The 18604-nt window shown below is 41.3% G+C and overlaps 1 protein-coding gene and 1 long non-coding RNA gene across 7 annotated transcripts in view; one reads left to right on the top strand and one right to left on the bottom strand.

The window, feature by feature from the left end:
* Positions 1 to 18604, top strand: part of SCRN1 (secernin 1) — an 87932-nt gene that overhangs the window by 31077 nt on the left and 38251 nt on the right. For 3 of the 6 annotated variants that reach the window (XM_038389750.2, XM_043509115.1, XM_043509116.1), the window contains exons 3-6: positions 5240 to 5421; positions 13189 to 13391; positions 16260 to 16454; positions 18307 to 18472. In XM_038389750.2, coding sequence (XP_038245678.1) covers positions 5240 to 5421; positions 13189 to 13391; positions 16260 to 16454; positions 18307 to 18472 — 746 coding nt within the window. The remainder of the gene's footprint in view (positions 1 to 5239; positions 5422 to 13188; positions 13392 to 16259; positions 16455 to 18306; positions 18473 to 18604) is intronic. The other 3 variants (XM_043509118.1, XM_043509117.1, XM_043509119.1) reach the window with 1 other exon arrangement.
* Positions 15385 to 16895, bottom strand: LOC122458961. Its single transcript, XR_006279342.1, has 2 exons — positions 16836 to 16895; positions 15385 to 16438 (listed from the first exon to the last, which is right to left on the bottom strand). It is a non-coding gene; the product is annotated as an uncharacterized LOC122458961 (long non-coding RNA).

The following is an 18604-nucleotide window of genomic DNA, read 5'->3' on the forward strand; positions in this document are numbered from 1 at the left end:
GCCCCCAGTAAATTAAACAGGATGAATGCCTGAATATAGAAGTTATGATCATCCAGTCAGGGAACAAAAATATTACCATGTCACTTAGGTGACTAATCTAGTTAAGTGTGAGTGAATATTGAATACTTCCAGCAAACAGTTCATGAGCATTCTATAGGCTGCAATGTTTGCACAAAATATTTAAATGCAAAACACATGTGTAAAAATCCTGATCTATTGTCACACAGCTCAAACAAAAGGGCCAAGTTTAAATATAAGTTATCCCAGCTATAATTCTGTCCTGATGGGCACAACCAGGCCCGTCCCTAGACTTTGTGGTGCCCTATGCAGCCCCCTTGTGAGGGTGCGGGGCTGGGGGGCGTGCGGAGGGGGCTGCGCCCAAGGTCTGCGGGGGGCAGGAGGGAAACCACCCCCCAAGCACGAGCTGACTGAGCGGAGCGGGTTTGGGCCAGGTCACTCCACTTCCTGCTGCCCGGTGATTGCACGGGGGGGCCCGACCCCGCACTCATGGGGAGGTGGGAAGTGGAGTGACCCAGCCCCAACCTGATCCACTCTGTTCCCCTGGCTCCCAGCTTTGGGACTTGGGGAGCAGGGGGTACTGACCCCCAGCACTCACCAGCAGCGCAGAGCAGGCTGGGCCCGGGTTGCTCCACTTCCCACCGCCTGGTGAGTGCAGGGCATGCCCAACCCCTGCTGCAGTCCCCTGGAATGTAGCTCAGGGGAAGGGGTGGAGTGGGGGTGGAGCAGGGGTGGGAAAAGGCGGGGGGCAGCTTAGCCGGCCAGGGATTGGGCTGGCCACTGGAGCAGCTCGCAGCTGCTACACAGCTGTGTAGTTTATGTATGGGTAAGGACGGCCCTGGATACCACTCCCTTTTATGTTAACCCAAGTTGTGTATTTAACAAGAATAGAATGTACTCATAGTATGGAACTCAGTACCTTCTTAGTGTCTGGAAGAAGATGCTGCATTCCAGTAAATGAGAGAGGGTTTTTTTTATCCCTACAAAAGCCATTTAGATAAAGAGCTAATCTAAATGAAGACTTCATGGCAGGCTGGTGTGTGAGTAGCTTTAAAGCAAAAGTAAATCAAAATGCACCTACAGAACTGTTAGTGCATGTCAGCTGGCTCCAAGTGGACACTAATGTGAACTTGCCATGCACTCCCAGCTTGCTGCAAGCTAAGTGTTTGTTTAGAGAAGCTCTAACTTTACTTCAGTATCTTCAGTATTCAAGATATTTCCTTCCCTAAGTATAGGGAAATACAAAGGAATACAGCAGCTGGTGAGGTGACTTCATCTATTTGTGCAAGGCAAAAATCAAAGCTTCACGTTGGCAACCATGCACACAACTTCCCTCTTCCATACAACAATTGACACTCTAACACTGAAAATGTTTCCCCTTTTGATCCCTGTGACCAGTGTCCTAGTATGGAGCCAGTTCTGATCACTAAATTAGGGTGAACTGCAACGAATAGGGCAGACAATCCCCATAAAGCTGGTGGATATTCCAATACTTAGATTTATCAAACCATCATAAAACAGCTTCTTTATTAGCTCACTGGTTACTCAGAAGTCCAAACAACACAGTTCCCTTAAAGTGATCCAGCCTCAGGCCTCCATTGAGGTACCCAAGTCAAATATGATGATTTCTGAAAATCTTTTTTCATCATATAAAAGAAAAGATTCTACCAGTCCCAAAGGATTGGACACATTACCTCCCAGAAAAACAACAAGGAGTCCAGTGGCACCTCCCAGGTTATTGAATATTCCAGATCTTACCCAAATACACACTACAGCCAATTCTCATTAACTAAACTAAAATTATTAAAAAATGTGAGTATGGTTAAAAGATCAATATACATACAGACATGAGTTCAATTAATTGAGGTTCAGATTCATAGCAGAGATGGTAAGCTTTGTAGTTGCAAAGAGTTCTTTCAGAAATAGTTCATAAGTTATAGTCCAATGTCCAAATCTCATATTCAGGGCGTACCAGCATAACTGGGACCTCGGTCTTGTGACTCAAACTTCCCCTGATGAAGCCTAAGCAGATCTGAGATGACAGAATCAGGACCCAATGATCATTTATACAATTCCATATCTTTTGAAAAGTTGGAATTTCCTCAGGGAACAGAAAGTAATTAGGATGACTTTGAAGGAGGTCCATCACCAGTACTTAGCTATACGAATTAACATAAGGCCATTTGCTTGTTCCTCCACCATTCACAGTACATTTCAAAGAGAGATGAATACCGAGATATCCCGTATTTACAATTCATTTAAATGATAGGATGTTCTTTTGGCCTCTGAATTATCAGAATACAGCATAGGCAAGGACTGTTTGATTACATTGTGACCCTACTCATATCTATGTAAATACACAAAAACACAAACATCATCTCTCCACATGTCTTTTGAGGGTTATTTATTTTGCAGGATATTTAACCTTTCTAGCCATGCATCACAATCCCACAGATTGTTATAGTTCTGAGACAACCTGTGATCCATGAAGCTGGAAGGAATAAAACTAGAGAACCTGTGGCAGAAACAATGAATACAGAAACATATACAACTGTGAAAAGGGACTGAACGGGAGCCTCTCTCTCCTTTATCAGAGGCTGTGGAGTCACGCCCTGCAGTACTTCTGCAGACTGTAGTTTTCTAAATCCAGGCAGCCTCCACGTAACTTCAAAGCACGGCATCTCCTGCTTTATAAGAAGTTCTTATTTTACAGAGGAAATCTGCCTGTCTTCATAGGCCTCCAAGAAGAACAAGATGAGAGCAGGACCAGAAACACAGTGCCTAACTTCCAACAGGTTAGCCTGTTTGCACAAGTAATAGTTGTGGAAGCATTGAGAACAGTCAGGGTCACTGCATATGACTGATCCAGGCTCTTCTTGGTTGGTGAGAGTAGAGAATGTCTGGGACCTCTACTAAATATGTCACACTTCTGATGAGGGAATCTACCAGTCATCCTAAAACATATAATGGGCCAACCAATACAAAAAGAAATAATTACTCAAGGGCAGAGAACTAAAGCTACCACCCAGCGTCTAATCTTTATTTTCTAAACAAGTTAGTTAAGAAGCTAGCAAGAAAACCCTGTAACGCCACCTTTTGATTGGCAGTAACTTGCCTTGTCCATACCAGTGTTGTCATGTAGAGTATAGGCACTACACGTGTAGCTACATGCCACAGTGAAAGGCAGGCTGCGTCCACTGTGATGATTAGCTACATGCGGCAGTAAACGGCTCAGGCAGGTGGAGGTAGTGGGGAAGGACTCCAGCAGTAGGGAACTGCTGGAGACTTTCCCTGCTGTCTCCCCACGGCAGAGCCCTTCCCTGCTGCTGGAGCCTTTCACTGCAATGGAGAAAGCAGGACACTACATTGCTTAAAAATAACAGTATAGACACTGAAGGCATTGCTTAGGCATGTAGAGAGCTGTGTGGGGTACATATCCTAGGGTTCAGACATGTAGGGCATTCTACTCACTTAAGACATTCCTCATTATCTATCTTGCTATTTATACCCATGCTAACTGGGCGTGCAAGTGTCTATACACTACATGCTGCTGTACCCCCAGACTTCAGAACGTGGCACAGAGACAATACACGTTGCTATGGTGAATGACCTTTTCCCCCATAGGTGGGGGCAATACATCAGTACACCTCCTGCTGGAGATTGCTGCAACACTTGATATAGCTGATGACCAATCACTTCTCTCCAGCAGGATGACCTCCCAGGCCAGATACCTTACACAGAAATGTTGACCAGTAAGGGGAGACATATGAATACAGAAGAGAAGGTTTTCACAAGAGTAGGATCTAGACTGTGGAATGTATTCCTGAAAAAAAAAATGTGACCACAGTACTAATTGCATTCAAAACTAAAATATAAACATTTTTTCACCTTCACATCCCCTCACGTTTTTATGTCCTATTGACTTTTTATTAAATGTTTCCCTCCCCCCCCATATGTGCAAATAACCTAACAATAAATCAGGCTTTTTCTCCTACAGTTTGGGAAGACCATTTCCATCTTTAAATGCTAGGGAGATGTCAAACTACAGAGTAAAATAAAAAGTGTTTGTGAAGGAAAACTGATGGATTATTCTCTTGCTTGGCTTTTCAAAGATGCATTCTTGGGTTTTTTCCCCCCTTCTTGTCTGAACGTATCCATAGACTTCTGATTTGTAATTTTAAATGGTCCACTGCAAAAACTTAAATTCAGGCAAATCAGTCTAGACCAGGGATCAGCAACCTTTGGCATGCAGCCCCGCTGGCAGGCCAGGATGGTTTGTTTACTTGCAGTGTCTGCAGGTTCAGCCGATTGCAGTTCCCACTGGCCATGTCTCACCATTCCAGGCCAACTGGGGCTGTGGGAAGTGGCAGCCAGCACATCCCTCGGCCCATGCTGCTTCCCGCGCCCCATTGGCCTGGGATGGTGAACCGCGGCCAGTGGGAGCTGCAATCGGCTGAACCTGTGGACGCTGCAGGTAAACAAACCATCCCGGCCCGCCAGTGGATTTCCCTGACAGGTCGTGTGCCAAAGGTTGCCGTTCTCTGATCTAGACATTACTTTCCTGTGACCACTACCATTGTGTTCTGATAAACTCTTAGTCTTTATTTCTCCCAAATATACACAACCAGCAAATTTAAATGGATACGATTGGTGTCTTCTCAGGAGGTCCTGTAGCTTATTCTGTTTTGTTGCACTAATGGAGTTAGTGTTTCATAAGGCACCTAATGTTGTATCCAGGTGAAGGTCCAGATTAGCCATGAGTATATGGATTCCATCTTTATAAACAGTATTACTACCTACAAAATGTGGTTTGTGTCCCTTATGTTTTGACAGGTATGGTATCTCTATTGCTGCTGTATGAGTTCTGTCTCCAGCTCAGCTTGTCATTCATGATATGTATAATCTTTTGGAGCTCTGGTACTATCAACATGGAATATAAAAATGCTTCACCCTTTCTATAATGTGAAGATTAGTTGTGTTTTTTTTCAAGAGACATACAAATTGTGTGAGAACTGTAATAGCCCTTCTCTCACTTCCCCTCCCGCATTTTTTGTGAAGCCTAGAAATACCATGTGTTTTAGAATTTGTAGGTATGGAAATGTAATTTACTAAAATCTCCTTGACTAGACTTCACTATGTAAGAAAATAATGAACTCTAGTGGAGCAAGATAATGGCTAGCTTTCAGTTTCATTCAGCATTCTCTCTCTACCCCCAATGCAGTGTACATACATTGCAATTGATCAGGTGCCGAAGACTCATGCTATTGTGATAAGCAGACCTGCCTGGCTTTGGGGGGCGGAAATGGGAGCCAATGAACATGGAGTCTGCATCGCTAATGAAGCCATCACCACCAGAGAGACAGCTTCTGAAATTGAAGCCCTGCTGGGAATGGATCTTGTCAGGTGGGTGGTTAATGGCTGGACTATGGATCAATCACTTTGCCTATTAAAGGCTGCAAGATGGATGTATTGGATCAGGGTATTGTGGCAATAGCAATAATGGCACAATAGATCAATGAAGTAGACACTAAGATTGGGTTTTAAAACTGTATAGGCTGTAGACACCACCTATAGAAATGCTATTTATACAGGGCCCTGAACATGATCAAGATAACATTTTGTAACATTTGGAATGTATCAAACTAGCAAATATTGCCACTTCAACCTAGTTTGCATTCATTAAAATCAGCAACATGTCTGCCTACCATATAGAACAGAAGTGATATGTTGTCAGAATAAGGAAAGCTGTAGTAAGGAAGAAGTGATTAACTCACAGCTCTGTATTGCCCATCGTTTTCTTCTTTAAAGCATCCTACTCTGACTGAGAAAGCTTACTCCTATGCATAAAATAAGTAAGTTACTGTAGCCCCACTTCAGCACATGAATTCCAATGTAAACCCTTTGCCCTTCTGTTGAATGCTGGCAAACAAACTTCTGAAAGTTCATTCACTCCAGGCTGGCTGCCTGAAAGGCTTGCTCTGCATTGTAAGTCTGAAGCTGCACATTGAGCAGCAGTGAGGAGAATCATAAAAACAAAACCAAGCAGGAGGAAGAAAGGAAATGGCACAAATGAGCTAATAGAAAACCTGAACTCTGCTTCTAGCGAGGGAGCGAATGGACTGCCATAAATGGAGGTAATGGTCAGAATAAAATGATTGTATCCTGTTGTTTAGCAAAGATTCTCTTTTTAATGGCATGTCCTATGGCTGGTTGATACTATCAAACTTGTATTTGTCCCACAGGCTACTAGGTTTTAACAAGTGACAGTCTGGATAAAGAGTTCTATTTGTAGTAAGTGTGAATCATGACAGGTCGGAAGTCTAGTTTAGCAGTTAAGTACCTATGCCATTTAGTAACACTGGATCCTCAGCAATATATGAGTAGATGCCAACCTAAGGAGAAACCAGTAGTAGTTGGGCATCACCCATTGTCCGAACATTTCATTCAGTGAAGGAGAGGACAAAGATCAAAGCCAACAATAGCTCGCACCAAGGAGAACTAGAGATCGCTATAAACAGCCAGCGTGCTGTTGCAATTCCCCTTTTTAGTTGTGAAAACTTCTAAAATACTGGATAATGACATTAAAATTCTCTTTTAGGTGATATCCAGAATATGGAGATCCAGCAAGTACAGAATCAATGCCTGTATGCCATGTGGATGCCTGTCTTTAAAGTAGCAGTATCTGGTTCAAATGTCTATTTATTTAAAACTCATTCACATTTTAGTAGCTTGTTTGAAAGTCTGAACCTACAGTTAGGAATTGAAGTTGAAGAGCTAAGAATTTCAGGTTAACGTTGTAATTTTGCTGTGACTGCCTTGTTAGAGGGCATGTCACTGACTGCACCACTTTTCAGCCATTTGCAGACCATACCAGTTGCATGATTTGAGATTAATTGGGAAGGCAATCCATCGAGAAATTCAAAGCATAATTTCAGCCTGATCTACACCTAATGTCGATTGGGGGTATGAGAGCCTCACCCCTGAAAGCTGTAGGTGTGCTCACCTAATGCCCAATGTCGATGCAGTTATGTCAATGGAAAAATGCTTCCATTGACCCAGTTTCTGTTGTTCAGGAAGTGGTGACAGGAAAACCCTCTTCAATTGGTGCAGGCTGGTTTACACTATGGCATTGTGTCAGCATAGCTGACATATAGTGACATAACTATGCTAGTATAGTCCCCGTAGTGTTGATATACCCTAGGAAACGTGCTCTTTTCTGCCCTGATTTTCCCTGCACCCCACTTTCAAGTCCTATGTTGGCATTAAGTCTTAGCTCTAGGCTTTTCAAACTTGGTATACGTTTTGCTTTTGTTTCAGAAAACAAGCTTGCATTCTTGGAAACTGTTTCTAAACTTTACAGCTGGCATAAGAGTATTCAGACCAATAAGACTGCTCAGGCACTTCAGCCCAAATCATAACATCTGAGCCAGACATGAAGAGGCCATGTGAGACTGAGCCCTTCTGAGGGGGCCTACACCTCCTGGCTTAGATTGTACCCCAACTCCTTGGGGATACTTCATGCAGAAAGTAAGAAGCCTGCCTGGCATTTCTCTGGAATTCTGTCACTGGCAAGTTAGGAATTAAAATCCAGCAAATATGGACCAGGACTCCAAAAATGTGGGGAGGAGGGATGCTGTTAGGCATGCATAGAAAACCCCAACAACATTTGAGAAAAAACAAACACATTTCATTCTAAACTTGAAGTGTCACCGTTGCTTCCTTCCTTACCATTCTGACAGTTCATTCTGGAGAGTCCTAGGCACCACAATCAGAAGGCTTTATTTTTATCTGATTTAACTGTGGACATGAGACAAAATGATGCATAAATAAAGTGCCAGGGCACCTTACGAAGGTTTAACACATCTGTCTGAAAAGAGCTTTGGGGTTACCAGCGATTTCTATTTCCTAAATGTCATCATTTGTTTAATATCGGCTATTTCTGACTTTTCCTAAAACTAATTTGGCCAAGTTGATGTTACTCTTAGCTGAAGATGCTTGCCTTTAAAGTAGCAGTATCTGGTTCAAATGTCTATTTATTTAAAACTCATTCACATTTTAGTAGCTTGTTTGAAAGTCTGAACCTACAGTTAGGAGTTGAAGTTGAAGAGCTAAGAATTTCAGGTTAACATTGTAATTTTTCTGTGACTGCCTTGTTGGAGGGCATGTCACTGAGCTCCTTTGTTAATGAAGAATTCCTGTCTAGGGCTAGAATGGATTTAAAGCTCCCCCCCCCGAAGCCTCAGAGGATTGATTTTTACTCAAGAGCTTGGTGTTAAAGTAATTGACCAGGCTTAAGGAGGTGGAAAGTTATGGGGATCAGCAGATCTTTAGACAGAAGTTATGTTGGATTTTTTCACCTCTGCTACAGGTCTGCTGTAGGACAGACCTCCTAAACAAGGTGCTTGTTTTATTCTCTGCTCTCAATAATTTACAGGCAGCCTCAGGAGTGCTCATCTGTTTGAAACAAGTGAATGAATTGTTTCCCCTGAAGAGGAGTGGGGACAAAGACAGATTGTAGAATCTGATTTGTGGCCCATCAGAGCCAGCCTTGTACACTCAAGACTCTGTGCGGACACAGCAACTCTGAGGTTGTCCCATTTGCCTCAGTATCTTCAATCCACCACTCTAAAAACATATCCTCACACTAACAGGAGCAGAGCTGGCAGCAACTCCATGCTATTTCTCTTCCTTTCCCCCTGCCTCTTCCACACCAGACTTCTGATCCTGACTCCAGCAGCCTGGGCCCCAGAGATCTTATGCCCAACTGTGTGTGTCATTTCTGTGCTCATCTTTTCTAGAAACGTAAGTGTGTAGAGGATTAGGATGCTCAGTCAGCTTTAGTGGAGATCAGGCATCCGGATCCTTTAGCTGGGGAACTAGACTCTGCCCATTTTGGGAAGAAGAAAATTACCAGGGAAACCAGCTTCAATCTGTAATCAGGTTTTGTTTGATCAGATTTTAGTTTCACAATATGCCTTCCCCGGTCCTTTAATTATATCCTAATCCTCTTGGCTGGGTCTCTGAGGAAAAAAATAAAGGTGTGAAATGACCACTGTGCCAAATGCAGTGGCTGTTTGATCAGCAAAAACTATGCCTGTTATGCACAGATATCTGCCAGTGCATTGGGTTTTCCACTGTTAGTAGCAGGAAATCTGATTGATTCAATGGGGTATCATACTCCAGTGTGTCTCAGGGGAAAGAACTTTTGAAACAAACTTTTATACAAAAATTGAAATTCTTTAGTGGTATTTGAAATCCCATGACAGTAACAAAGCTCTGCCCTTGAAATGCATGACCATCCGTGACATCAATGCAAAAGAAAGTTAGTGCCTGTACTCCCAGTATGGAGTGATGGAGTACATGCTGCTGGTTGGCCGGTGGCCATTACGAATCAGCTGCACCCTTCTATCTAATTGCACATTCAGGATGAGGTCCTGGGACATCTGCCAACTGTCTGAATACTAGATCTTGTCTGATTTTTAAGTCAGGCGTCCTGGCTTTGAGAGGGAGTGACTAGGATTGCACGTACAGCGGTTGGAGATGTGGCACTGCTTGAGCAGGAAGATGGCAAAGCTGAAGGATAAGAGAATGTTAGAGGAAGCCCATACAGCCATGAGACTTTCTCCAGAGATGCTCAGCAGCGTGCGAGTGGAAGAGATATTGGAGTGAGCTCACCACTTGGGCTGGGCTTGCTTCCATTGAGTGCTCAGACCCATCTCTGGGATAAAGATTCTTAGCCTTTGCTCATCTTCTACATTTAGCTGGAAACAATGCAAAATGAGATCCTTTTACAATAAAATCAACCTTCTCCGTTCTTTGCTTCCCCAAACTTCTTGTTGTGGAATATCAAGGTTTGTTTGAGAATCTGATGGGGAGGCCTTGGCTATGCCACAGGCTTGAAGTGCAAACATGGGTAAGTGATTTAAAGCTGCATTTTCAAAAGGGACACTCCTTTAGATGCCCTGCTTCAGACACCTAGGGCTGTATTTTGAGACTGACTTCAGTTAGAAGTGTGGGCGGTTTACAGCTCTGAAAATCAGACCCCATCTGTCAAATTTTGTTCCCAACTTTAGAGAAAAGTGTCTCAAAAATTTAGATCTTAACCACTGCCTTGGTTTTCCCACCTATCAGAAGGGCTTAGATTGGATAGGACTTCTCCATAAATGTACTGAGACATAATTCATTTTTGTAAAGATTTTTGATTCTCTAGAAGGTGGATGTAAATACGCACTTTCATTTTTATTACTACAGTAAGTTTTCCATATGGGAGGTTAATGTAACTGAAAATAATGAATGTACAGTAAGGTATGCCAGAGTTAAGATATCAATGAAATCATATTTGTGGGTATTGCCATTTCTAAAGAGCTTGTACTTAGCTGATGGCAGAAATAGATTAAAAGATTAAATAAATAGAAACCTCTAATCTGTTGCCTAGACAGCAGAGCCGAGTAGCTGTTAGCTAATTTCCTAACTAGGATGGTTTCATTTTGAATATGAATACTTCAGATCAATGTGCTAAACCCATTGATTTTACTATTCTGATTTGTTTTCTAAAACAAGTAGTTAAATTTACTTGTTAGGATTTGCAAATTTATTTTTACACTCCTTTCAAGCCAGTCACATTCAGTTTTGGCACATACCCTGCATTTTAGTACTTCCAAACAGATGCCTTTGTCTACAGTATAAAACAGTCACTGAAGGCTGATGTGCAATTAATTTTGTATGGAGGACAGTATGTGTGGGAGTACAGGAAGAGAAGGGTGATGAAGATAAGGTAACATTGACTATGGAAAATTCTTGGACATTCTATTTACCAGTCAAATTCACACTCCCTAAAGAGAGTAAATAGAATCTTGCAGGCTGTCTTAAGACACTGTCCCTGTAACACTTAGTACTTGTGTTAATTTAGCAATTGTAGTAGACTTGTGGATGGAGAAACCAGTTTAGATAATGTGAAAACATAATTATAAAGTTCTGGGCTTAGTATTTCTAGTGAACCTTTAAAGCAAAAATTGCTGATATCTGACCAATAACTTCTGAATGCACTTCTATAGATACTAAGGTCAGAAGGGACCATTCTGATCATCTACTCTGATCTCCTGCACAACACAGGCCACAGAATCTCACCCACCCATTCCTGTGAAAAACCTCACCTATGTCTGAGCTATTGAAGTCCTCAAATCATGGTTTAAAGACTTCAAGGAGCAGAGAATCCTCCCTCAAGTGACCCGTGCCCCATTCTACAGAGGAAGGCGAAAAACCTCCAGGGCCTCTTCCAATCTGCCCTGGAGGAAAATTCCTTCCTGACCCCAAATATGGCGATCAGCTAAACCCTGAGCATATGGGCAAGATTCACCAGCCAGATACTACAGAAAATTCTTTCCTGGGTAACTCAGATCCCACCCATCTAATATCCCATCACAGGCCATTAGGCCTATTTACCATGAATATTTAAAGATCAATTAATTACTAAAATCACATTATCCCATCATATCATCTCCTCCATAAACTTATCAAGTTAAATCTTAAAGCCAGATAGATCTTTTGCCCCCACTGCTTCCCTTGGAAGGCTATTCCAAAACTTCACTCCTCTGATGGTTAAAAACCTTCGTCTGATTTCAAGTCTAAACTTCCTGGTGGCCAGTTTATATCCATTTGTTCTTGTGTCCACATAGGTACTGAGTTTAAATAATTCCTCTCCCTCTCTGGTATTTATCCCTCTGATATATTTATAGAGAGCAATCATATCTCCCCTCAACCTTCTTTTAGTTAGGCTAAACAAGCCAAGCTCCTTAAGTCTCCTTTCATAAGACAAGTTTTCCTTTCCTTGGATCATCCTAGTAGCCCTTCTCTGTACCTGTTCCAGTTTGAATTCATCCTTTTTAAACATGGGAGACCAGAATTTCACACAGTATTCCAGGTGAGGTCTCACCAGTGCCTTGTATAACGGTACTAAAACCTCCTTATCTCTACTGGAAATACCTCTCCTGATGCATCCCAAGACCGCATTAGCTTTTTTCACGGCCATATCACTTTGGCGGCTCATAATCATCCTATGATCAACCAATACTCCAAGGTCCTTCTTCTCCTCCGTTTCTTCTAATTGATGTGTCCCCAGCTTATAACTAAAATTCTTATTATTAATCCCTAAATGCATAACCTTACACTTCTCACTATTAAATTTTATCCTATTACTATTACTCCAGTTTACAAGATCATCCAGATCCTTCTGTATGATTTCCCATTCCTTCTTTGAATTGGCAATACCTCCCAGCTTTGTATCATCTGCAAACTTTATTAGCGCACTCCGACTTTTTGTGCCGAGGTCAGTAATAAAAAGATTAAATAAGATTGGTCCTAAAACTGATCTCTGAGGAACTCCACTGGTAACCTCCCTCCAGCCTGACAGTTCACCTTGCGGTAGGACCCGTTGTAGTCTCCCCTTTAACCAATTCCTTATCCACCTTTCAATGTTCATATTGATCCCCATCTTTTCCAATTTAACTAATAATTCCCCATGTGGCACGGTATCAAATGCTTTACTGAAATCTAGGTAAATTAGATCCACTGTGTTTCCTTTATCTAAAAAATCTGTTACTTTCTCAAAGAAGGAGATCAGGTTGATTTGGCATGATCTACCTTTTGTAAAACGATGTTGTATTTTGTCCCATTTACCATTGACTTCAATGTCCTTAACTACTTTCTCCTTCAGAATTTTTTCCAAGACCTTGCATACTACAGATGTCAAACCGTAGTTACCCGGATCACTTTTTTTCCCTTTCTTAAAAATAGGAACTATATTAGCAATTCTCCAATCATATGGTACAACTCCTGAGCTTACAGATTCATTAAAAATTCGTGCTAATGGGCTTGCAATTTCGGTTGCCAAATTCCTTTAATATTCTTGGATGAAGATTATCTGGGCCCCCCGATTTAGTCCCATTAAGCTGTTTGAGTTTCGCTTCTACCTCAGATATGGTAATATCTACCTCAATATCCTCATTCCCATTTCTTGTTAGACACTTTAGAAATGATTCCATCTGACATCAGTAAACTGTAGCTCATATTATAGGATCCTATGTCAAGCTTTTTGTTTAAAACAAATGAGTCAGTGCAGCACATCACTGGACTTTTCACTGTTATTTAAACTGTATTGGGTTTTTTTTAAAGGCTTGGCCTAGAAAGAGGTACAACAGCTAAAGAGGCCTTAAATGTAATAGTTTCTTTGTTGGAGGAGCATGGACAAGGTGGAAATTATTATGAAGATGGGAGCTCCTGCCATGCTTTCCAAAGTGCATTTCTGATTGTGGACAGAGCAGAAGCCTGGATATTGGAGACTGTTGGGAAATATTGGGCAGCAGAAAAAATCACAGGTGAGTTTTAACTGGTGGCAAACTGGTTATCATAAGGAGGCTGCATAACATCTCTTCAAAGCTTGTTTTATTTATTTCCTTTCCTTTGAGGTAAAGATATCAAGGGGTTATGAAGAGGTCTAATTGGAAAAGTCTAAATGGCTTGCATGTATCAAATCAGTCAAACAATGAAAAGCTGCAGGATGTTGGTAGCAGCCTAGCTCCAGTCTAGCCCATTAAATGTCCTCCTTTTGTGTGGACAGATTGTCCTTCTGCAGTTACGCTATTTCTGCAGGCAAGACTTGAAAGATTACCAGACCCCTACGGGCCAGAAGAATAAGGTTTTTAGCCAGACATAGATACTAAATGTTGACGGAGGGGACTGAGATACCCCACTTCCTGGGAAGTAGTAAGATACTGTTCCTGGACCCTGTCTATACTGACCCATCTGGCTGTCATTAAGTGGTCTCATCTCTTATTTGAACCTCCTGATTGCTGTAAATAGTGTGTCTGCTACTCTATCCTTCACCCGCCTTCTGAGTCATCCTTCCACTAAATAGAATCAGAGGACTGGAAGGGACCTTGAGAGGTCATCTAGTCCAGTCCCCAGCACTCATGGCAGGACTAAGTATTATCTAGACCACCCCAACAGGTGTTTGTCTCACTTGCTTTTTAAAATCTCTAATGATGGAGATTCCACAGCCTCCCTAGGCAATTTATTTCAGTGCTTAACCACTCTGACAGTTAGGAAGTTTATCCTAATGTCCAACCCAAACCTCCCTTGCTGCAATTTAAACCCATTGATTCTTGTCCTATCCTCAGAGCTTAAGAATAATACTTTTCCTCCCTGCTCCTTGTAACAACTCCATTGCCTTCATCAGCTGCCACTCATAGCTTTTCCCAGGCAGAAGCATGAAGTTATTCTTGTTTGTTTTTCACTTCTGCCCTTCAAGATCCTATTAGTACCAGTGAAACTGACCAGTTTTCACACTCCTGCCACTTGCAAAAGCTATCACCAGCAGCAGAAGGAATGGAGGAGGAGCCTCTCTGCAGGTGTAGGAGTTTTACATTTATTTTCCATAGGAGGTTCTCTTTGCAACCATAACAGCTATTCTTGAGCTTTTCAGAGTAAAGCTTTACTACAAAAGTCACGGGTACTGGTATCTTATGCTTAGCAGGGAAATTCGCTGTTCACCAGTGCTTTGTGGGATACTTGGTTTTTCAAACCTTGTCCCTAGGATCACATTGGGTCTTCTACATAATGTTGCTACCCAGAACTTTTTTCCTTAAATGAAATTGCTTGATAAACTCTGCTTTGTGATGAATTATACTTTAATTATAACGCTATCCAGGAAATAGACATTTGTAAATGAATAATACTCCTGTTATTGTCCTCTTGCTGATCTGAACATAGCACTGATTTGAGTAATTCTGTCAATTTGACTCTACTGGAAAGAACAAAAAATGTAAATGAGTTTAATTGTTGTAATATTTAAGCAGGTGCTAATGGGTTTTTTTTTTTGCTTTGCTTGATAACAACATATTCCAGTTGGTCAAATCAAAATCATTCCAATCTTAGTTTCCTGAAAATAAACAGGCTGCCACTGACCCTTGGTTTCTGTAGTTGGTTAGCAGGCAGTAATGCTTATAGCATCTTTTAACTTGGATTAGCAGTCACTATTTAAAATTTTATTCAGTGAGCATTAGAAAGGCAAATCTGATTTTATAACAATAGCTGTTAATGATGCTATTAAAGTAAAAATTCCATAAATCACTTTAGCCTGCCTATTAAAAATAAGCCTGCTACCTTCACTGTCAAGTTTTGTTTGGATAGTGAGTATAGTTTAAACAATTATTTCCATTACTCCTATGATGTGTTTACTGTATCCTCTGGTGATTATCTGCAGTAGCAATCATTAATCATACTGTCTGATTTGTATGGATATAAGCAATTCAGGCAGAAATTTTTTTAGGGAAAAAAAGTCATACAAAACACATACACATTGAAGGTTTATTATTTTCAATCCATATTATTGTCTTAACATCTAGAGAACTGTGTTTTAAAACAAGTCTTGTGCTCACAAAGACACTACGTGTTAGTATACATTACATTTTTACAGAAGGATTTATAATTCGATATTGCATTTTAAATATTGAACATTACAAAAAAAAATCTTTAAACCAGTATTCCTATTTGATTGGAAACCAGATTATGAGTTATTCCACATGAGCTCTTCTTCTGCTGGTCCTTCAAATGATGCCCATTTTCAAACAAGAAATGTAAAATTTCTAGTTATAATTAGGTGACAGTTTCTGGGATGAAAAATTTAGCAAATGTGTATAATGCTGTGTTGAATAGTGGGATTAACTTTTTCTTCAAAAAACAAGTAATGCCACACAGATCAACTCTGGGCTGAAGTACTATTGTGTCAATTCCTTTGGGTTGATTGTAATCATGTTGGATGAGCTAGTTAATGTGGTCTCGGGCAAAGGGTCAAGATTACTTTCAAAAACCTATTTGGAAGTGAAGTGTCTTAATTTAGCTTCTGGAAATCTAAGAGCCTGATTCTCTACTGCTTTGCACTTTGTAGAATCTCTTCCACTGTGCAGAGATGGTTGAAAATTATAACATTCTGATACGGTAGCATTGTGCAATCACATGGTGCAGGGATAAGTATCTAAACAGGACACAAAATGCATTGGAGAATCAGGGCCTGAAACTTGAAGTGATGAGTAAATTCTGTGCATGTGTAATTAAGTGACTATCGCAACGAAATGTCTAGATTGGTCAATGGCTTAATTTGCTAATCAAATATTTTGCTCCTCTAACCACTTCTAGCTACATTGTAGTAAGGAATGGTATATTGTGATTTGTGGCTCTTTCCACAGAGGGAGTAAAGTGCATTTGCAACCAGCTTTCATTAACCACCAAAATTGATGTTGAACATCCTGAGCTTAGGAGTTATGCAGAGACGCAAAGCTGGTGGACTGGAGATACAGAATTCAATTTTTCTGAAGTGTTTTCTCTAGCTGAGGACCATTTAGGCTGCTGCTCAGGCCAGGAGAGCCTAGAAAAACAAGAAGGTAAGCAGTAAGGATTTTTTCTCACTGATTTTTCTTGCCACTTAATTCCCACTTTTCTCAACCAGCCTTTCGTCCGTAGTCTCAAGTGAGTACAAGGAGAGCATTTTCACAACCAGTCCATAAACTACATGGAAGGAAAATCCATAGAACAAATTGCCTCGAGCAAAACTCCTGCATGAAGTCTTAATGCCACAGCCTAAATTTAGAAGAAGGCTATTTAAAAAAAACAAAACAAAAAAAAAAACAAAACACAAAACTTAGAGCTTTACACTCCACCATCTGTGTGATTTGATAGTCTTTTCATTGTAGGTTTGATACATGTGAATAAGAGTAATATCGTACCGGTGCACCCCTGTTCTCCAGCATGAAAAGATGCCTTACCTTAGTAGAAAACTATGAGGGGGGGCATGGTGTTTTTCCAGAAGGATGTTTGTATCAGTCCTATTTTGAGGAGGGGAAGAGGCATTATCCAACTGGCTATGGAAACAAGCTATGGTTGCAAACTATGAGAATCGAGTTCTGTTACAGCAATGAAGATGCACTTAGGAAAGACTCCACCCCTGCCCCCTTTTTCAGGCCAAATTGGATGTTATTACCAGAGCATATTTTGATTATTGAAATGCTATCAGTAGAAATGGTCTTATGTTCTGGTCCAGAATTTACTAATCGCTTAAGATAGCTGGAGCTGGCCAGAACCCTTTTTGGAATTACTGCAGCATCTTTCAACTGCTTTCAACTACCTGAAAGGGGGTTTCAAAGAGGATGGCTCTAGACTGTTCTCAATGGTAGCAGATGACAGAACGAGGAGTAATGGTCTCAAGTTGCAATGGGGGAGGTTTAGATTGGATATTAGGAAAAACTTTTTCACTAAGAGGGTGGTGAAACACTGGAATGCGTTACCTAGGGAGGTGGTAGAATCTCCTTCCTTAGAGGTTTTTAAGGTCATGCTTGACAAAGCCATGGCTGGGATGATTTAACTGGGACTTGGTCCTGCTTTGAGCAGGGGGTTGGACTAGATGACCTTCTGGGGTCCCTTCCAACCCTGATATTCTATGATTCTATGATTCTATGATCTGCTGCTGTGCATGAGTGATGTGTAATCTTTGTTCAAGGCACCAGTTCAGCCATGCATGAGCGATTCTCTTTAAAATCTCTACATTAAGGATGATTTTGCTGATATTTGAAATGGTAACAAAATCTAGTTCTTGTACAACAGGAGACTGGATGAAAAACTTTTCACTGCAGTGCACAATACTAGTAAGGGTGCTGTGGTCCACTGCCCACCACTCAAAGTAAATCCTCAATCTGTAGGAGAGGGTCAGGAGGGGAAACGAATAGAAACTAATTTGAGCACCTAGAACCATTGAGCTTTAAAAGAAAGCTGGTCTTAACCATAACTGTAGAAGAACTGTCATTCTGCTATAATATAGTCTAGTTAAACATTGATAACTACACCAAAAGCCACTGGTAACATTTGATGATCCACGTTATAGATTATCTTTACCACCCCCATAGTTGTGAAACTTCTCTGTACTTTTAAGTACTTCCAATCCATTAGACATGATGGGCCAAATTCACACTTGGGGCTGTGGAGACATTTACAGTGGCAAAAAGTCCATCAGTTAGAGGGTTGAGGCAGTGCAAGGCAGCTGTAATCTATTCTAGTATGTTTCAGGGTTTAAGTTTTGTAAATACACGCTGCTAATAGTGGTGGGGGTATGTTCCCACCTATATGATATGGCACTGTTTGCATTGGGCCTGATGCAATGCCCACTGAAGTATAAGTACTTTCCTTTGAATTCGGTGGGCTGTGGATCAGGCCCATTGGACCCTTTTTTTCCCCTTCTTGCAGGAAATATCACTGTGCGAACAATGATGGAGGTCTTGCGTGACAAAGCTAGTGGTGTCTGTGTGGATTCCGAAACTTTCCTCACTACAGCTAGCATAGTGTCTGTTTTGCCTCAGAACCCTAGTTCTCCCTGCATTCACTACTTCACTGGCACTCCGGACCCTTCAAGGTAAGTCAGGGTGCCTGCTGCCTGCTGCCCTTCTCAGGCCTAGTGGTGCAGGCTTTAATAAGGAGATGCTGGCTGTGTGTATGTACATTGAAAGCTATTAAACTGATTTTAGTGACAGATTTAGGGCCCCTT

Source organism: Dermochelys coriacea, chromosome 2 (genome assembly GCF_009764565.3).
Source record: "Dermochelys coriacea isolate rDerCor1 chromosome 2, rDerCor1.pri.v4, whole genome shotgun sequence".
NCBI lineage: Eukaryota > Metazoa > Chordata > Testudines > Dermochelyidae > Dermochelys > Dermochelys coriacea.